Raw genomic sequence first — 22,661 nt, 5'->3', positions numbered from 1 at the left:
CCAATCAGGTTTGTGTTGGTCTCTCTGTTCATAGAGAACTATTCAATAATGACTTGGACATGGAGGTATGTAGATATCAAACAATGGAAAGCTTTTTTTTGAAGAGATAGTCCGCTTCGCTTGATGGGGGAGAAAAAATGAAGTATATCCTTTGCCAAAGAATACCAAAGATCTTTGGTTTGCATGAAATTAAACATTTGGGATGAGTGGCTACCACAGACTTTGAAAACAAAACACAGCTCTGGTGAACAATGGCCATTTGTACATAATATTCTTCGACCAGCTACATACACTCTCACTCCTTTGACCATCTACATACACTCTCACTCCTTTGACCAGCTACATTCATTCTCCTACTTATCCAATGCCAAAGAAACTAACAAAGTGGATAAATGAGTTTTTGAGGTTTCTGCAAGATTTCGGCCATCAGTTTTTAAAACTATTCCTTTACTGTCTAACCCATAGTTTATTTTATTGATTAACGTTGATCCCAGAGTTCATCAACAGATAAGTCAAACTAGTTTCTAGTGGTAGATTTTACACAAAGCAGGGAACAATTAATTTTTTTCTTGCAATTTAATATGACTTTTCGATAAACTTTCTTAAGCCAGTTATTTCCCCTTGGTTATTTGAACTCAATACTGCTGCTTTAGAAATAATGAAATCCTTGGAGTCCTAAAGAATTAATTTGGGCTATAGTAGACTCAATAAGAAGTGGCCGAGTAGGGCATTAGGTCAAGATCTGCAAACAAAATGATCATACTCAGCGAATCCGTCCCTGAATTTGAGTTAGGTTAGGCCCTAATGCCGAATGAAGACGAACTCATCTATTTTCAAAAGACATACTATGTGACCGTGGCTAGAAGAGCAGAAAGAACATCTCGCCTCCGTTTATCTGTTCCCTGGGAGAGTCACGCGCAGAGTTTATTGTTATAGGAGATAAGGAAGTACCAGTATAGTCAAGGGAGGTAAAGGAGAGGCTGTCTCGGGAGAGTTGGGATGTCACGTGTGAGTCCTATGAGGGGAGATGAGGAGCTAATGATATGTCTAAAGTTTTAAAAAAAAATGGTGATGTGTGGAAAAGGGGAAGGGGCCAGGGGGGAAGCCAGGATTTTATTTCGGGGGGGGGGGGGGTTGGGGGGGGTGTTTTCTCCCCCCCCCCCCCCCGAATTTTTTTTTTAATATGTATTTATGTGTGTGTGTGTACATAATCTTTATTGCATTCTGACCCTTCATTCTTTCGGAAGACGTTTATTGTGCCCTAGAATAGGTTCTTCCATGAGTTAGTGATAAAATTGTCCGCGCCAATATTAGCAAGGGGGTCTGGGGGAGCGCTAGGAGCTCCCCCAGCGCGGGGCGAAGCCCCGCCTCCAAGCACTATTTCTGGTATTGAAAGCCAACAAAATGCATATTCTGAGGTATCTACAGTGCATTTTCCTGCTATTAAAAAGTTTTATTTCCAAAACCTAATGTGCTATTCTTACTGACTTAGACCCTACCGCGCCGTTCGGAGCATTTGACGTCAAGCTGTTTCCATAAAATCTGTCACTGGTAATGTCTGAAGCCTCTTCCCACCTGCCATGAGGACCTCAATGAATGAGTGGCGTCAAGTTGTACTAGGATATCATTGCAACTCTTCTTATGCGTAATTCATTTTGTCGGAGAACATGTTCCGCAAACCTCATGCGTCGCTCTCTCACAATCTTACTAAAGGGTCGACTCCCAGTTCGGCATAGGATTTCCTTGATTTAAACCCGATCTCTATAACTGAATCCTAAAATCTGTCTTAGCCATCTTTGTTGAGCCACATTTAGTGTTTTTCAATTTCGGCAGATGACTATTCACTGCAGTTTATTAAGGGAGCCCTGCCACTGGTAAAAATGTGTAACCACTCTTGAATACGCTCTGGAATTAAGTGACTGTAGTTTGCTTTAGATTTTATATCGAAAAGAGAAGTTTTATCGTCAAAATCATCTGTTGGGGGTTTTCCACCTCAAAATGCTCTGTAGGGGGATCATAAACTCAAAACCACCTGGAGGGGTTTTAAACTTTAAAATAACGCCATCTGTAGAAGAGGGGTTTAAACTCAAAACCCCCGAATGGATTGGCTACGCTCAAATAATTTTGGTGTGTAATTTGCTTTTTTTTTATATTGAAGAGGTATTTTTAGCTTTAAACCCCTCTGAATGGGGGTTTAAACTCAAAACCCCTTTTGGCAACGCTCATAGCATTTTGAGTGCGTAATTTGCTTTTTTTCTTACACTGAAGATGTATTTTTTAGCCTCAAACCCCCCTGGCGGGGGGTTTAAACTCAAAACCCCTTTGGCTGCGTTCATAGATGTTAGTGTGAGTAATTTGCTTTTATTTATATTGAAGAGGTACTTTTAAGCTTCAAACTCCACTGGAGGGGAGTTTAAACTCAAAACCCCTTTGACTACACTCAAAACATTTTGAGTGTATAATTTGCTTTGTTTTTATTATTAAAGAGGTATTTTTTACCTTCAAACCCCGCTGAAGTGGGGTTTAAACTAAAAACTAAGTCAAAATGCATTTAGCTACGCTCATAACATTTTGAGTGCGTAATTAACTTTTTTTTATATTGAAGAGAGGGGTTAATTGTAAATTTCGGAGGGGGGTTTAAAATCAAAATCTCCCTTAACTGTGCTCTTGGAATTGGGGGATTTTCGTTTGCATTTTTGTTTTGTTTTGTTTTATAGAAGGGGGGGGGGTAACTGCGAAAACCCCAAGTAGGGGGTTTAAAACTCAAAACCCCTAGTAGGGGGTTTTAAACTCAAAACCCCTGTTAGGGGTTTTTAAACTCGAACCCCCATGGTAGGGGGTTTTAAACTCAAAACCCCCTGGTAAGGGGTTTTAAACTAAAAACCCCATTGGTTGTGCTGGGGCAATTGATGGTTTAGTATTAAAATCTCACCTTAAATAAACAAAATCAAAGGAAAAAATCACTCACTAAATTCCGATCCCCCCCCCCCAGGGAGGGGATTTCATTTCGGGGGGGGGGTGTTTGAACCCCAACCCCCCCCCTGGCTACGCCCATGGAAGGGGCGGTTAACAGCAAATATATTACTGGACTGGTAACTATGACAACCAAAAGCAGGTTTTAATTGATTCCCAAATTTTTTGTTTACCCTCCAGTAATTTCCTTCAGTGGTTCTCAATTATGTCTGGAAAAGTGCATTTTTTCCCCTTAAATTTAGAGAAGATAAATCTTCCAAAATATCACCGGGGTTCAATTTAAGTTTTCATTTCGTCCTCAGCGTCTGTCGGCGGAAAGAGATTATTATTATTTTATTTTTTTTTGCGTCTCAATATGCAGGTGTGAAAAAATGAATGGAACTTGTGCACAATCAACTCAGATTTGTGTTTGTGTATGCGAGCGCTAATTTGTCGTTTAGTCTGGGGCAATCTTTTTTTTTTTTCAATATTGACGCTAATGACTATTGCAATAACAACTCATTTTGACGTAGATTATTGTTTGTTTGTAAAATGTTTTACATGTTTCGGATGTTCCTTAGGAGTTGAAGATAATTACTTCCTAGTCCAAACCTCCCTCAGGACGACGGAGGATGGGAGCGGGCAGGGTTTGAACCCTGGACCATCGATAAATCTGAACGACAGTCCAGCGCACAAACCGCACAACCAGGCAGCCATCCTTATTGCTGACTTCATTATTTCGTAATCCTCACCAAACTAGTCTTGAGTTACGGCTCAAGAGGCTCAAACTCAAACCCTCTGGATAAAAATACACTGGTGCTGTATGTTTGCATACAAGTGCAAGTGGCTTCCCTTGACCTGTGGAATTGGAGTTGGTCAAGTTTGTGAACAGCGAGGGAAGTAAACTTCTTTTATCAGACAAGGCGAAAAGATTTCCATACAGATCAACGGCAAAGATGTCAAACCTTTTTTCAGCACGGGACTCTATCACTTTCCGACACAGTATCACGGCCTCGATTCAACACTCTTTTTTTTTCATTTTGTTTTCTTTTTAACATTCTATTCATTGCCGTGTAGACTAAAGCTTCAGCGGGCTGGGTATGGCCCGTGGACCGCAGGATGAGTTTGACTGATGTACGACACTGATCATGATTAATAATAGAACGCAACTAGTTTGTATGAGCCTGTTCTGGCGGTAAGGTTTATTCGTAGCGCGCGCACAGTCAAACGAAACCGTTATTATCGCTGGTTTCTTTTTCTTAAAAAACAAAATCAACTTAAAAAGTTACAACACACTTTTGAACAGAGTTCATGCGAGCACTTCACAACCTCCTGTGGTCGTTTCAGCGCCCCTTCCCCAAACATCATTACTTTGGATGATTTTAACCCTAACCTTTTTCTTCCTTAGCCAGGCACCAGGCCAACACGAGCACTATTAAGATGTCTATTAAGACAAATTCTTTACAAAGAGTTAAAGAGTTAATAACACTACAAGTTGGGAGACGAATCGATCGCCGGGGCTTTAAATCACTCGGAAGAGGCACATGTTGACAGCCTCATTTTCCTGGTATGTTTGTCTTGTTTAACTTTTCACCCTTATTTTTTCACTTTCATTCACGTTTTACTTCTCTTTTTTATTCACTCTCTCTCTCTTTCACCTTTGCTCTCTCTCTGTTTTTCATTTACTCTTTCTTTCTCTCTTTCATCCTCTCTCCTTTTCTCTTTTATTCCTTCTTTCTTTCTCTCTCTCTCTTTCTCTTTCTTACAATCTCTCTCTCTGTCTTTTATTTACTCTTTCTTTCTCTCTTTCATTCTCTGTCTTTTTCTTTTTCATTTTTATTCCTTCCTTTTCTCTCTCTCTCTCTCTCTCTCTCTCTCTCTCTCTCTCTCTCTCTCTCTCTGTCTGTCTCTTTCAATCAACCTGAACCCAAACAAAACATTGTACCAAACGAAAAAAAAATGACCTGCAACTTTCAGTTTGTTAATTGTCACGTGGTGTTGTTCACGCTATCATTTACACTTTTTATCTTACAAAGTCACGTGCTGTTTGCAAGTTCAGATGGGCCTCTGTATAACTTCCGGAAGGATCTAGTCACACACACTAATCTTGACCCACATTAACGACCCGCTTCTCTTTTCACGACTTCCGACTTATGCGTAGGATTGCAACATTTAGCCAATATAATCCAGTTTAAACTTGATCTAGCTTTTAAAATACATAAAATACATTCACTTAAGTTGTGAACGAAAAAAAAACCCAGATGTTTCTCTTGCGCTCATGCTATTTTTGTTGACTGGTACATAGGACAGCACGGGGTCGAAATGTCCCTGAAAGCCCAGCACTTCCTTCTTTTGTTATGCTAGAGAAGAGGCCTATCATTTTAGATGTTTCGCTTGCCTTGTTTCAATACTAGCTGCATTCAACTCTTTCCTTAATTCAATGTTTCCCAAACTGTGTTCCGCGGTACCCTAGTGTTATGCGAGGCCTGACTAGGTGAACTACTGGGATAGTTAACTAGTAGGCCGACAGGTGAATTTATCTCTCTTAAAAAAAAATAAGCAAAATGTTCCAGTAAATACTTAGAATGTGCGAAGTGTTCTGTTAAAGAGAAAGTCAGGGAAACTCTGCCTTAATGCTTCCTCTTCTTTTGATCTGGGTGTAATGGCAAAAATGTCAAGGCATGAGTCGGCACATAGTTTAGCCGGTCACGCAGACTTCAATTAACATTAATATTTGGTCAAGGCCCGGAAGGTCAAGTTAACTGGAAAAAAAAAAGGTTTCTCAGGTCGAAGAAACTGATAAAATGTCCGGAGAGTCAAAGGCCTGCAGACGTTATGGCTTGGTCATATTGGAAGAAATATGTCACGACCAACTTCAAACGGAAAACAATGATTGCTGGATTTACCTGTTGGAAGCAGAAGCTATAGCATAGGATCCTCACTTGTTTGCCCCCCCCCCCACCCCAAAAAAAAAAGGTTCCAGGGAGATTTTCAATCATTTTGAAAAAGGAGCAAAGAATAAATGGCCTTAGGCTGATAACACAAAACAAGCTCATGAAGCTTAGGGCCTTATCAGGTCTAACTCCGGCCTTGAAAACGTTTAGATCACAAAAACTAGAAAAGAGATTAGAAAACATGATGATTTTTAGATCTTTCTAAGTTTTGATGCAACGGCTACTTTTTTTCTTTTTTGAAATTGAAAAGTTTACTTTTGTTTAAATTAACTATGCATTTTTTCCCCCATTCCAATGTTTCTTGGTAGTTTGTAGTTCATTGCCTCTGATAGTCATGCTGAAAATATTGGAACATGTCTTTTTACCTGCCTGAGTGGACCACTTCGGGGGCCGACTAAGAGTTTGTGGGATATCTTTTTAATCTTTGTTTATTTTCATGAACTAAATTACAGAGATAACTGTGGAACTCTTCTATCCTAGAAGATACGAACGAACAAACAAAACGTAAACAGCTTATCGCTTATTTGCATATCACGGAACAGTCACTTATTCGAATTTATAGTGTGTCATTATTAGGGGCGGCTATTGGAAACTGCACATGCCCAAGTGTTGACTATAACATTTATTAGGTAGAATCTGCCAAGCATACAATCTAATACTGACACTAGTGGACTGGCTGGGGCCGCCTTTGTCATTAAAATTGTTAGAATTTTATTTCTAATGAATATCAATATGAAATGTACAATAATCCAAGGGGCGGACTGGGTCTCAAAATCCGCCATGGCAATACCCCACTATCGGGCCACACATCGCATGCTTTCCATGCAAACTTCATAATTTAATCGGTAGAAAATCCAACCAACCTATTTGGGCGCTGGCTCAAAAGGCGTTTACCCACATGGCAAGTCCGCCCCTGTAAAATCCATACCAAGACTGTCAGAAATATTGAAGATAAGTACAGGCCATTCAAATAAAGACACCCATTTGATACTCCGTTTGTGTCTTCCGATAGTTTGTTGAGAACGCAGTTTCAGTCTTGCGCAATACGTGCTAAGTTCGCCTCCGCTTCTTCCGTCGCTGTAATTCAAAAGTAACTAAAATTAGATTTAAAAAAAAACAACATTCTGACCTTCTTTAATAGGTTTTTGTGCTTCATTTGTTCTTGATTATCAAACTTATGTAAGTATTTTTTTTTATGGATGCGCTATTTTCAAAGAAAAGCTCTTTAGCTAGAAGATGGGTATTTGGTTTAGACTTTTAAAAAATTCTATATTACCAGTTAAATTATACCTTAAACCAAATTAGACCATCAAATATTTTCTTAAGAATGAGGAGAAGACATAGGGCGTCAAGCGCCATAATAATACAGAAGTATTATCTAAGACAGCTAATCTACATTTAATGAATGCGTTTTTTATCTAAGTTATTTTCTTTTTAACGAATACGTACAGAAATATGAGCAAATTCTATAGATAAATAAATAAAACATCCTCTGTAAAGACCACATCACCAATGAGGAGATTCGAAACAGGATCACAAAGGCAACTGGGCCCCATGATGACCCGCTGACCACTGTCAAAATAAAAAACGCAAACTATAATTCTATGGCCATATTGCAAGGTCCTCGGGGCTTGCAAAGACCTTCCTTCAAGAACAGTACCAGGAAAAAGATGAAGAGGCAGACAGAAACAGCGATGGGAGGACACAATAAAAGAGTGGACAGGCCTGTCAGTGAAAGAGGCTCTATCTAAGGCAAAAGGGAGAGGAATGGAGATCAACAGATCAGGTTTGGTTCCCCAACGGTTCATAGGTGAAGGCAAACTTCTGTAAATATTAAGATAAGACAAGATAAGATAATGATGATTTCAAAAAGATAAATACATTGACATATATAAATAAAAAAGATGCAATAAAAAGATATATATAAAATCTTTAGACGTTTCTAACAACGGACTATCTAAGTGAAAGATTACGTTGCTATCTCTCTGGCAATATGTCTGTATAAATACATTGGATCCACCTTTTTTTTTTTTTAGATCATTTGATATAACTTCTTAATCAAATTATAGCCAAATTCCTAAACGAACTGTATGAGGTAATCAAGTTATGTGCCAATGTTCCCTCTATTGTGTTTAATGATGTTCGCTACACGTAACAAACAGGCTATTCTCAGACAGGAGCCATCTGAATGTGAGCTGCGTACGTGATAGTCTGTACCCAGAAATCTGGCCACTGGAAGAAACTAGATACATAATTGAATACTCAGAAAGAAAAAAGAAACAAATTCTATTGACGCCCGGGTGTCATTGACGCCTTCCAACAAATGTTTTGTCAGATTTCACACACACAAAAAAAAAGGCGATAGAGCGGTTGGAGAGATAAATAATGAGGATCGAGAGAAAGAGCGGGAGAGAGTGAGGGTGAGACAGATGGAGGAGAGAGAGAGAGAGGGTCGAGAGAAGTAAGGAGGTGGGGAGGGTAAGACATAGAAGATATAGTAGCCTAAATGGTTATAGCCTACTATTCAACATGTTTCACAGTGTAGCGCTATCCCATTCATCCTTTTAAATATTTTTTTAGTTTTTTTTGTTGTTGTTTTTTAATAATTATTTTAAAGCCACTGATTCTTTCTGAAAATGAACAAATACATCCATAAATATGAGAATATATTTCATATATATGAACAATTATATTCAGAACCATGGGTGCAGCCGGGGGGGGGGGGGGTTCAGATCGGAATTTAGTGAATGATTTTTTGCTTTGATTCTGTTTATTTTAGGTGAGATTTTAATACTAAACCATCACTTGCCCCAGCTCAGCCAAGGGGGTTTTGAGTTTAAAACCCCTTACCAGGGGGTTTTGCAGTGAAATCCCCCTCTTCTATAAAACAAAACCAAAAAAAAAACAACAAAAAACAATGCTAACGACAATCCCAAATTCCAAGAGCATGGCTTATGAAGATTTTGATTTAAAAAAAAACCTCAGAAATTTACGATTAACCCCCCTCTTCAATATAAGACTATCCATACATCAGTCACCAGATTCTATGAGCGTTACCATATGGGTTTGTGAGTTTAACCCCCCCCCCCCCCTCCTGCAGGGTTGGAAGCTAAAAAAATATTTTAAAAAAAGCAAATTACACACTCAAAATGCTATGAGCGTAACCAAGCCAAAAGGGGGAGGGGTTAAACCCCCTCCTCCAGAGGTCTTTTTTTAAAGTTAAAAAACCCTCTTGATGATTTTGAGTTTAAATACTTCCATACAGAGAGTTTTGAGGTTGAAAACCTCTCTCTTCAATTTTATTCTAAAGCAAACTACTGTCACCAAATTCTATGAGCCTAGCTTAGGGGTTTTTTGAATTAAAAAAAACAAACAACACAGATATTTTAGTTTAACCCCCCCCCCCCCAAAATGATTTTGACGATAAAACTTTCCTTTTCGATATAAAATCTAAAGCAAACTACAGTCACCTAATTCCAAGAGCGTAACCAAGAGAGGTTACAAATTTCCGCCAGTGGCTGGCCTCCATTAATAAAGTAAATAGTCATCTGCCGAAATAGAAAAAGACTAAATGTGGCTCAACAAAGATGGCTAAGACGCATTTTAGAAGTCAGTTATAGAGACAGAGAGAGATTGACAGAGAGAGAGAGACATAGAGAGAGAGAGAGAGAGATCGACAGAGAGAGACAGAGAGAGATGAAAGACGGGGAGACAGAGACAGAGAGATTGATATAGGCCTATATATAGAGAGACATAGAAAGACAGAGAGAGAGACAGTGAGACAGATAGAAAGATTATATAGAGTCTAATGTATTCCAACAGTGTCGCCAGTAGTTTACATATATCGAACGGAAATTGAATGCAAACTCTGGGAGGACTACAAAAGATTTCATTCGTCGTTATTACAGATATTTGGAAGCTGGCCCACTGACGTCAAGGACAATGGTCCATGAAATAGTGCGGGGTTGATTTACTGGCTATAACAGTTTCTTCCCTCGGGTCAGTTGAAAAATAGAGGTCACGACCTGGGACATAGCTGAAATGTCCTTGTACCATGAAAGTACCCGTCAGACAAATTGTTTGGGACCGACTGACGTTGTCAGACAAATTGTTTGGGACCGACTGACGTTGGATAGAAGAAAAAAGTGTGTGTGTGTGAGAGAGAGACACACACACACACACACAAGAAACGTAAAGATCAAAATTACATTTTGACGTCACGGGTAAAAAAAATGTCCATGCTTTTAGTTGGATACTATGGTTAAAGCAGCGGGATCTAGGTTTATTTGAACATTGCAAAATGGAGTTAAATTTTTTTTTTGCAAGTCAGGCCTGCACTAACTCAGACGTCTTTCGAAAATGAGCACATTGGCTGACTCACGTAGATAAGAACTAATAAAATAAGATCTAGCCATATTACCAAAATATTAAAGGGAGTTTGTGCCACACGCAAACATTTAGGGGGACTCTGCGGGTCTGTTTTACTAATTTAATGCACTTTTAATGTATTCGGACTGTAGCTACAGTTGTTGAACTCAAGCTGCCTTTTAAATCTTGTTTTCATAAAGGTTTAGGCTATGTGCATAAAATATGCCTTTTTGTTTGTTTCAAAATAACAATGACAAAAACAAAAAAAAAACAAGAAGAAAAACATTTAAAAAATAACTTTTTTTTGTAAATGACAGTGTCTTTATGTTCCAGGTAGATATGTAATAAATTATTTTACAATAATTAATTTAAAAAATATATGGTTTAAACTAGGTATCAAACCTCGTGATTTTGACACCGCCAGTTTAGTGAACATATGTCGTTCAATGCGGGCAATTAGTTAGCGATTATTTCTTGATATTTACATTATATGGACATCTAGATGATTGTTAGAACCCCTTTCGAAATTCTCGTCTAGTGTCCAGTTTTCATGTTAACCCAATGAAGAGTTTGCAAGCTAATAAGAGGAGTTGTAATAGTAAGGTAGACAGTATGAATGAAAGAAACAAAGAATCCTAATGTTTTGTTCTACCTTCCTTGTGGTCTTTTACAAAGACCTTTTCAGAAGCTACAATAAGTCTTCACTCTGTATTGAAGTATTCCTAGGAATATTTGTTTTCACATCATCCAGGCAAGTGTTTCATAATAGGTCAAGGTCAACAGGTCAAGGTCTCAACTTGAAGCTTCGCTGGATACCTAGAACGCAATTTAATACTTTAAAAAAAATATAGATCAATATATTTTGACCATGATTCAGACTTACCTAACCATTTTACTAAATTAAATGTGTAGTCGAACGTAACATTCGGGTTTCCCCATTCGTAGGCAGGTAGAAAATTGTCAAGAATTTAAACAAATAATTTATATGTGCCTAATGTAGCATAAGTCTTGAAGGCGCCATTGATGTTATAGGAAAGTTCAAGAGAAGTGATACAGTAATACAAGTAATTGTTCCCTCGGTGGCGCGCTAGAAGACGTGGAACAAATGGATATTTGGTGGTGTTAGATAGTGATAAATGAACATAGTTTTAAGTAATTGTTCCCTACATTTCGTTTCTTGTTCATTTTGTAAGACAACTTTTTGGCAGCGCCACGACAGAGCCAAGGACACTGGAGCCATCAGGGAAACGTTTTGATTTATTTTTCTAGTCTTCTGCCACATGATACAACCATCGATTGTTGCTGTCTCAGGGCCCTGGGGCTTATTATGGCCTACATCCGAAAAATTGTTTTACACTGAGCTCCTGGCAAATATATTGGACGGGGAGTCGCCCATTTTCTTATTGGTGTTTCATTATTCTGGTTTTAGTTGTATTTTGATTTCATTTTCTTCGTCATTTAACTTGATAGATAACGAAGAACTACGAATCATCTGGTATTCCAATTAGTTGCATTTGTGTTGATTTACTCTTTAAGGAAAATTTTATTGATGTAGATCTAGTTAGCTTTGAATAATTCAAATTGTCTTTTCTAGTCAGTGAAAAAAGTTTGTGTTTTCCCGAGTTTAATTCAGTTAGGTGGGGCCCTTGGGTTTATTGTTGAGACGGGCAACTAGGTCAGTTTTTTTGTTTTTTCCATTTGTCAGCTGATTAAATGGCCGTGCAGCGACGAAGAGGAAAAAGATTGCCGCCTGACTATAATGAAAGACAATGATTCATTGTGTGCTACGTCACAAAGGCTATTTAATGCAGCGGTTTTAAACCTTTTTTCGGCCTTAGGGCCATATAAATTCCAAGTTGTGTGTTATGGGCCTCATCACCGATAAAAAAACATCACCGAGTAAAATGGAACCAGTCCTTTACGAATTCTATTAGCACTGTGGTCAGAAGTTGCTAAGGCAAGATAGCACCAATTTAGGCCAGATTTGGTTCGCGGGCCGTAGTTTGGACATCACTGTTCTGATGTACAATGATGTACATCTTTGTACACTCAGTTTTTAGCCACATTAACATTGCTAATGAACCATGCTGATATATACGTTTGATATATACGCGTTTTATCCAGAATCGAAAAACTATTCTGAATCCAGCCAGATGTAATGGATTTCTGTCAAGAGATGCTATCAGTTCTGGTCAAGCGTGAATCTGTTGAATAAATTTGTGTCAGCTAAACATTTACTAAGCAGTTGGTCACAAATGTATTGAATTAATTGGTCAGGTTACAGAATTGTTTCTTTAATTTTTTTTTTTTGCTTATTTCTTTTTTTCTGAAACACAGGATTCCATGATTTTTATTTGTCAAGTAAATTAGACTTTATAACTATAACTCTCTCTCTCTCTCTCTTTCTCTCTCTCTCTCTCACGCACACACACACACACACACACTTAGACACATACACAATGAGAGAGAGTGTGAAACACAGAAACAGAGACAGGCAAGCATTCAACAGAAACACACTAGCCCACACAAACACACATACACGCTAAGAAACACTCAGAGATATACAGAGAGAAACTCATAATTTAGTCGGCAGTCTCACATTCTCATAGTGATACTTTCGCATACAAGGAAGAGGAGAGAGAGAGAGACAAATATATATATATATATATATATATATATATATATATATTATAAAGTAGAATGTGAGGGGTATGTATGTATGTATGTATGTATGTTACTTATAGACATCAAAACCGCTTGACCAATCTTGATAAAACTAGGCAGGAATGTTCCTTGGGTACCAACTTAGACCGTAGTGTATGTATTGTAGCCCTAAAACAAACTTAAGACCCTAAAAAAAAATAAAGTTGTCCGACTCTATTACAGCTATAGTATTTTATGGATCTAGGCCATGTCTATAATGTTGACATGAGAAAAGATAGAGAGGATTTAGACCTAGATCTAATTTTAAGAAATACACTTTGCGCAGATAGTTTTTTACTTTGACACATGAAAAGACAAAAGAAGATCCATTGATTTCATTATATAATAAAATTAACCTTCAATTTTGTGTTTCAAAAGCATTTTTTACATTAATTAGTTCCTTATATCTGTGATTACAGATTTCCTGACGAACATTCTTTCATTAGACAATTCAGTAATGAATCGCGTACTAAATATTAATTCGTTTAATTGTTTACTTTATAATCCCATCCCTAGATCTAAAACTCTAATTCAACTCTAAGATGATAAAACTTCTCTTCGCACAGATAGTTTTATACTTTAACACATAAACATATTAATTAAAGTCCATTCACTTCATATTTTGATCAAATAAACATTCAAATTTGGTTTTCTAAAGCTACATTTGCCTACGAAAGCTGCGAAGCCGAGTTGAGATAGGCCTAGATCTATATTCATTCATGAATCGCGTACTAAACATTATTTCATTTAATTTTTCACTTTATAATCCCATTCATTTAACAAAGCTATCGCTCTTTTCGTTTTTAATAGATAAGAATGTATCGACTTCGGGTAAACCCATTTTCTCAAAACTAATTTTATTTTCGTAGCGAAAGAGAAATAACGTGAAAGGATCATTAGCTACGTTTAACATACATCTAAATCCAATCCACTAGATTACCCAAAAGCATTTTTTACATAAATTAGTTCCTGATATCTGTGACTACAGATTTCCTGGCGAACATTATTTCATTAGACATTACCTAATGGTTACACATTAACACATCTCTCTACTGAGTCTATTCCTAGGCCTAGGTCTAAAACTCTTATTGAACTCTAAGATGACAAAACTTCTTTTCGCAAAGATAGTTTTGTGCTTTAACACATAAATATACTAATTATTGTCCATTCATTTCATATTTTAATCAAATTTACATTCAAATTTGTTTTTCTAAAGCATTTTAATACATTCGTTCGCTGTTCGCTAAAGCTGCGTGGCCGTGTTGAGATAGGCCTATATTCATTCATGAAAAAAGGTCACGCATGCACAGCACAGAATGAACTCTATAAAAGCCAATGTTTAACTCTAGATTAGTGTAGATTTAGATCTATGTCTACCTCAATATATACTTTATACTTTATACACATGAACATACAAAATTTAGTCTATTCATCTCAAATTTTAATCAAATATATGTAGTCCTACAAGCAAATGTTTTAATTTGAAAAAAAAAATGGATTTAAGCCTATTAGCTATTTTGATTTCATAGCTTCATTCACACTATTTTTACATTGACACATTCGCTTTACTTATTAATTAAAGTCCATTCACTTCATATTTTTATCAAATAAACATTCAAATTTGCGAAGCCGAGTTGAGATAGGCCTAGATCTATATTCATTCATGAATCGCGTACTAAAAATTATGTCGTTTAATTGTTCACTTTATAATCCCATTCATTTAACAAAGCTATCGCTCTTTTTGTTTTTTAATAGATATGAATGTATCGGCTTCGGGTAATCCCATTTTCGCAAACCTAATTTTATTTTCGTAGCGAAAGAGAAAAAACTTGAAAGGATCATTAGTTAAGTTTAACATACATCTAAATCCAATCCACTAGATTATTCAAAAGCATTTTTTACATAAATTAGTTCCTGATATCTGTGACTACAGATTTCCTGGCGAACATTATTTCATTAGACATTACCAATGGTTACACATTAACACATCTCTCTACTGAGTCTATTCCTAGGCCTAGGTCTAAAACTCTTATTGAACTCTAAGATGATAAAACTTCTTTTCGCAAAGATAGTTTTGTGCTTTAACACATAAATATACTAATTATTGTCCATTCATTTCATATTTTAATCAAATTAACATTCAAATTTGTTTTTCTAAAGCATTTTAATACATTCGTTCGCTGTTCGCTAAAGCTGCGTAGCCGTGTTGAGATAGGCCTATATAGTATATTCATTCATGAAAAAAGGTCACGCATGCACAGCACAGAATGAACTCTATAAAAGCCAATGTTTAACTCTAGATTAGTGTAGATTTAGATCTATGTCTACCTCAATATATACTTTATACTTTATACACATGAACATACAAAATTTAGTCTATTCATCTCAAATTTTAATCAAATATATGTAGGCCTACAAGCAAATGTTTTAATTTGAAAAAAAAATGGATTTAAGCCTATTAGCTATTTTGATTTGATAGCTTCAGTCACACTATTTTTACATTGACACATTCGCTTTACTTATTACATTATTATTTCGTTTAATTGTTTACAAAACACTCTCAGTGACTATATCGACAGTAATGCGCAAATAAAGACCCGCGGGTCGCGGGTAACATATGTCTAGTCTATATTATAAAATAGAATGTGAGGGGTATGTATGTATGTATGTATGTATGTTACTTATAGACATCAAAACCGCTTGACCAATCTTGATAAAACTAGGCAGGAATGTTCCTTGGGTACCAACTTAGACCGTAGTGTATGTATTGTAGCCCTAAAACAAACTTAAGACCCTCAAAAAAAAAATAAAGTTGTCCGACTCTATTACAGCTATAGTATTTTATGGATCTAGGCCATGTCTACAATGTTGACATGAGAAAAGATAGAAAGGATTTAGACCTAGATCTAATTTTAAGAAATACACTTTGCGCAGATAGTTTTTTACTTTGACACATGAAAAGACAAAAGAAGATCCATTGATTTCATTATATAATAAAATTAACCTTCAATTTTGTGTTTCAAAAGCATTTTTTACATTAATTAGTTCCTTATATCTGTGATTACAGATTTCCTGACGAACATTCTTTCATTAGACAATTCAGTAATGAATCGCGTACTAAATATTAATTCGTTTAATTGTTTACTTTATAATCCCATCCCTAGATCTAAAACTCTAATTCAACTCTAAGATGATAAAACTTCTCTTCGCACAGATAGTTTTATACTTTAACACATAAACATATTAATTAAAGTCCATTCATTTCATATTTTGATCAAATAAACATTCAAATTTGGTTTTCTAAAGCTACATTCGTTTACGAAAGCTGCGAAGCCGAGTTAAAGGCCTAGATCTATATTCATTCATGAATCGCGTACTAAAAATTATTTCGTTTTATTGTTACTTTATAATCCCATCCCTAGATCTAAAACTCTAATTCAACACTAAGATGATAAAACTTCTCTTCGCACAGATAGTCTTATACTTTAACACATAAACATATTAATTAAAGTCCATTCATTTCATATTTTGATCAAATAAACATTCAAATTTGGTTTTCTAAAGCTACATTCATGTATGAAAGCTGCGAAGCCGAGTTGAGATAGGCCTAGATCTATATTCATTCATGACTCGCGTACTAAAAATTATTTCGTTTAATTGTTCACTTTATAATCCCATTTATTTAACAAAGCTATCGCTCTTTTCGTTTTTAATAGATAAGAATGTATCGACTTCGGGTAAACCATTTTCGCAAAACTAATTTTATTTTCGTAGCGAAAGAGAAATAACGTGAAAGGATCATTAGCTACGTTTAACATACATCTAAATCCAATCCACTAGATTATTCAAAAGCAAATGTTTTAATTTAAAAAAAAAATTGGATTTAAGCCTATTAGCTATTTTTACATTGACACATTCGCTTTACTTATTACATTATTATTTCGTTTAATTGTTTACAAAACTCTCTCAGTGACTATATCGACAGTAATGCGCAAATAAAGACCCGCGGGTCGCGGGTAACATATGTCTAGTATATATATATATATGGAGAGAGAGAGACAGATAGAGGGAGAGAGAGATAAAAAGATATTCTAGGGTTCATAGATTATTAAGAAACAAAGATAAAATTGAAATATGTTTAAAACAAAAGTTCGACACATTCCCTGGAATTAAAAAAACAAACTCTTAAAGAATCTTGGTTTCTTTCTTTGCATTTTCATTAGATGAACATCAGTGATATCGCGTTTCGTGATCTTTGTTGACGAAATACTCAAAGAAATAGCAACAAAAAAGTCATTTCTGTGATTTCATATCTGACGGAGTTTAACAAATATAAAATTAGCAATGAAAGATCAAGAGTTATCTTGAAATAAACTGCAAGCCCATAGCTTTGATGTGATCTTCAGAAGTGAGTAGAAAACTGACTTTACTTCAACCATAGCAGACGCTTGTGCATTTTTTTCGTTATGCAAACCATAACTTAACATAACCATAACTAACATAACCATAACTTGACATAACCATAACTTAACCTAACCATAACTTGACATAACCAATAACCATAACTTTACATAACCATAACTTGACATAACCATGACTTAATATAACCATAACTTAACATAACCATAACTTAACATAACCATGACTTAATATAACCATAACTGTTCAGTTCTTGAATGACGATTGGTCTTAATGTGACAATCAAGCTATGTCTAATCTGACATAAAAATATTTAACATTGTAATAGACTCTACTGCTAAAGCTTCCGACTTACAGTTTGATAGATCTCAGTGAATAACTTATACTGGCCTCTCATAAAAATTCCAAGTGGGTCTAATGAACTGACTACTAATCAAATTGGTGCCGGATTTACGTAAGTGAAGGCCCTAGGCGAGATTTTTGTGGGGGCTCTGTCGAAAGCGTCGAAAACTGCATATTAGTCTATCTTAAACGTAAGTTACTTTTGTTAAGAGAAATTGAGATCTAGTACATTTATTTTCCCTTTTGTTTATATATTTAAGATGCATTTTAATAACTATATTTTTAAGTTTGTGGAGTAACTTGGGTAACCTCACATTCTCCACCACCGTAGATCCAACCCTGAATCAAATCCTTTGAAAAGCATCACTGGGAATATTAGGGTGTTTTATTTAGAAACATTTAAACGTATTTTAATTTCCCGCCCCCCCCCCCCCCAAAAAAAAAAAAAAAAGGGTGCTGATCATTTGGTTGCAAACAGCACAGATACGCACAATTTATTGCACACACAATGGCGCCGCGCAGTCACACTTTCTTGCAGGTGCAAACACACACACTTATATCCACACACACTTCCTGTTTTGTTGAGTTAATGATTGGTTAAAGCGACATTTCCCCACACAAAGTATTGTTTGTTGTCTTTAGAGATTAGCCACATCTGAGCCAAGTGGATGCGAACGTGGAAGATAAAACCCAGAGTCTTAGATTTTTGTCTTGGATAACAAGTTAATTATAAGAGAAAAGTTAGAGGTAAGAGGCTGTAGGCTTAATTCTATAGACTTGGAGTGTCTTGGAGGCTTTATTTTTCATTAGTTTCTCACGAGAACAAAGAAGAAGAATTAGTTTCTCACGAGAACTGGAGGAGGTCTCCCAAGAGGGGTGCTGCACTACAAGGCTAGTACACAGTCAAGATGTCCTTCAGTATTTGTTCAACTGCACCCTTTATTTCTCATGTTAACCAAACTTTCAGTATCAGTACTGTCAAGGGTGGCTGCCTGGTCGTGTGGAGTGCCCTGGACTGTTGTTCAGACTTGTCGTTGTTACCAAGTCTATAACCTGCCTACTGCCATCCCCCGTCGCCCTGCGGAAGGTTTTGTAAATTATCTTCAACTTCCTTTTTTTTTTTTTTTGGTCTAGGGAGGCGTTAGTAGTAAAAAGTTTGAGAAACCCTGCTTTCTGGAGGCAGAGGAAGAGACCACACCTCCAAGATGCGTAATGGCACATCAAGTGTGAGCGAAAGGTCATCCTAGCGCAGTTCATAGCCCAAATGGTGAGTACTTCGGGCGAGAGACTTATGCAGAGAGAGCGATGAGACAGTAGACCGACTTCTCGACAAAAGGCTGCGTCTTACAGAACACGGGACCAGGACACGACAGAGAGGAGGGACTGTTCAATGTTCAGGTTACTACTTCTACAGGGACGATTACTCTAGTGGAATACTCTCGGCACGTCGCTCTTCACGAAAGAGATTTCAGAAGTTATGTGCTCAAAGACAGACCTATTGCTCGGTGTTCATAGTTTACGATTACGAGTATCTTTTCTCATCTAACGAACACTTAAAGACCAACCTTCACCCCCTGATCCTCAATTATAAGGATCAGATCACGCCGCACTCTGAGACTAGAAATGTTTATTTCTGTTATGGGTGTCACCTCTTTTTTTTAATGAGTTAAAGCTTTTTTTGGTCTCTGCAAACAATCGCATGTTTCATCTTAGCACTGCTCACCTTGCACCAACATTTGGTGCTGTATTATTTCTATAGACTAGCTAGGCGCGTGCAGTTGTTTCTTTTTAACTTCTTCGCGTGAGAGTTCGTTTTGATTGAGCGCCAGCTAGAGACATATCTCAAAAATGTGTGTGTGTGTGGGGGGGGGGGGGGAAAGGGGTCTCTCTGTGTGTGTCTGTCTGTCTGTCCGTCTGCGTATTACAGAAGTGTGTTTATATCAGACAATTTGATCCTAGTGACATTTCGTGAACTTCAGGAAGAAAAAAGAAAGGGGGAGGGGAGAGAACTCAAACCCTAATTCAGAGATGTTCAGCACTTCTTTAATACCACCAGCTATCAGCAAAGTCTAGACAAATCAGGAGGCCGAGTTAGCAGTGCGCTGTCTGAGTGTGATATCAGGGTCACGACTATTTGTATGATGAGCTAACGGTGACTACTGACGAAATATTCTCTTTTTTTTTTGCGGGGCCCATCTGAGGCGCAGGGCCCCACTCGCTACCCCCAAGGCCGCCTCTGTACAAAATACATCTAGTTCATCTGCGTTGTAGTTCATCTGTAAGTGTTGATTGTTCTTACATGTAATGCATTTTCTTGTTACATGCGTTTAATGAAGAATACAGGTGATTACACAGGTGGAGAGAGGATTCAAGGCTTTCAACAACGGGGGGAGGGGGGCAATTAAAAAAAAGCAGGTTGATGAGAATGTAATAGGGCTTGACTTCGAGTCCGATGATTAATATAATTAATAAATAAAAACATACGAATAGTCTCGTAGCCCAAGCGTCCTTTGTTTTAACTTGGTCCGGCAGAGTTACCTACAGGCATGTTTAGTGTATTTTCTATACAGTCATTCACCCCTGCAGCAGTAAATCTTTGCTAGTTTTGTCTCTTTATCAGATTCAGAAATATGCAACAGGTTGATCCAATTTTAAATTCATCCTAAGCTTATAAAGCAAACTCCACAATATGTATCTTGACACTCGTGGTTTGAATGGGGAGATAAATACAGTTTTATCCCGTTGGCTGCGTGAGTTGTCCCCCTACATTTAAAAAAGAAATGCCATTTCATAAAATGAGCGTCTTATATCCAGAGCATATATTTCGAAACATGAAAAATCAAATAATATATCAGACAACAAAAAAAAATGTGTCGAAATGTGAAACCACACGAGGAGGGCTTTAAAAAAAAAAGACAGAATGTCAAAGCAGAAAAAAAAAATTATTTCTGATAATTTATTGGATCAAAACTCAGCAAAGTTTTAACGTCTAGATGACATTAAACATGACACTTATAATATGAGCTCATCAGTACACACAAACTAGAACTTGACCGATTTAAATTTATTTTTTATTTTTTTTTACATTAAAGACAATAATAAACGAAAGTTTCGAAAGAAAATTATTAACTCACTTTTTGTTCAGTTTCTTTAATGAGCTTAAAATGTGGGCGTCCTGGCAGACACGAGTTTACGTTATTAAATTGTACGAAGCGTAACAGTGCTTTTTTTTTTAATACTGTGATAATAGTGGGAAGCGAACCGTTACCACTGCGGAGACAAAGTGCCGCTCTATCTGCTGTATGGTGTGGGAGGGACTAAACAAGTAAATACGACCAGATATATCGTAGCACATAAATACCAACAACCCTAAGTTGAGTGTGACAGGAACCAATTCAAGCTGTGATAGTTGGTCACTACACTTACACAAAACGCCTTCCCATGCAAGTTCATGGTCAATCCGTTAGAAATAATTTTGTCATTATTTGCCATTTCATTCAATATGGGTACCTGACTTTAGCTGGGGAAAGTAAAGGCGGTTGGTCGATGTGTTGACCACGTAACACCCTGCTCACTAAACGTTAGCCTAAGAAACAGATGACCCAAACATCATCTGCTCATGTTGGACAGCTTTAAGAATTCGGTGTCTGGTATGTGGTCGGACCAACGCACCTTACGGATACTCCTTAGACAGCGTAGGTGGAAGGAGTTTAGCTTTTAGGTGTGGCGGGAATATAGGGACCAGGACTCTTATGCACATAGAAGTGACAGAAGAACTGCATCACTGTAGAATTTCAGTTTTGTGGATATGCTGAGTCCTCTCCGTTGCAAGACTTGTCCTTGATATATTAGCGTTGGTAAGTAAGTTGCCCATTTTGTATTAAAAACATTTTTAGTTGGGTCACTGTCATAGAGCGAGACGCTAATGCTTGCTTTATATTAATATATTTTTTATGCACAAACAGTTGAGTGTTAGCATTGTCTTTAGTTGATAAGGAGTCACGCGGTGACATGGTTGTTTCCTCTTGTAGTCTTTAATTCGTTGAAAAAAAATCCTTAAAAAAAAACACCTTAAAGGGGAAGAACTCCTTCCATTAAAACATATCTACCAATAATGTACAAGCTATTTCCCTTATTCGATATGAAACAAAATAATTAATTACCAATAATTAATTGACTAATTGATTTTTTTTTGTTTGTGTTTATTGATTCATGTTTTGCTAGGTACAATAAATAATTGTTTAAAGTTTAAAGTATCAACTTGATCGGAGAATGCGTGAGGGAGAAATAGCGTTCACAATTATTTAAGGGGACTAAACCCAACAAATGTATCCTTGTATATGAATACTAAAGTATAAGTTTCCCTTCTTTTCTATTAAACAAAATAATGAATTACCAGTAATTAATTGTCCAATTGATTACTTTTAAAAAGTGATTCATGCCTAGGTCAATAAATAACTGATAGGTTTCAGCTTGATCCGAGAATGGGTGTGGGAGAAATAACGCGTACACACTTTTTACCAGAGAGACAGACAAACAAACAGAGTGAATTGATTTAAGCTTTGTAAAACTAGTAGGCACGAAAAAGAATTACAAAAAAAAAACAAACAAACCCAGACTGGTAAGAGTTCAACAAGTGGCGCGACAGGGGTGACAAATTATTAACAGGGAATTCTATAACAAAAAACCATGAAAGTCTCGCGCCTTGCAGGTAAAGATAACCACGTGACGAACGCTGCAATACCTGCAGCAGACTTGACGAGATCATAGTCAAGGCCACTCGGTGTAGGTAAGTGATGCTATCTACCTGGCAAGTCTGCAGATAATAGATCTAGAGCATGGGCAGATTTTTATGAGATTGGACGTTACATTCTCTCTCTTACTCTCTCTCTCACACACACTCCACATTGATGTATGAGATCA

General features: G+C 36.9%; 1 protein-coding gene across 1 annotated transcript in view; it reads left to right on the top strand.

Moving 5' to 3' along the window:
* The first annotated feature begins 18,888 nt into the window (after positions 1–18,888).
* Positions 18,889–22,661, top strand: part of LOC106051609 (putative inactive carboxylesterase 4) — a 68,535-nt gene continuing 64,762 nt past the window's right edge. Inside the window, exon 1 of the mRNA XM_056027839.1 lies at positions 18,889–19,005. Coding sequence (XP_055883814.1) covers positions 19,003–19,005 — 3 coding nt within the window. The 5' untranslated portion in view covers positions 18,889–19,002. The remainder of the gene's footprint in view (positions 19,006–22,661) is intronic.

The sequence above is a fragment of the Biomphalaria glabrata genome, chromosome 4, assembly GCF_947242115.1.
Source record: "Biomphalaria glabrata chromosome 4, xgBioGlab47.1, whole genome shotgun sequence".
Taxonomy (NCBI): Eukaryota; Metazoa; Mollusca; class Gastropoda; family Planorbidae; genus Biomphalaria; species Biomphalaria glabrata.
Note: the sequence above shows the minus strand (reverse complement) of the source record. Positions and strands in the feature narration are given on the sequence as shown.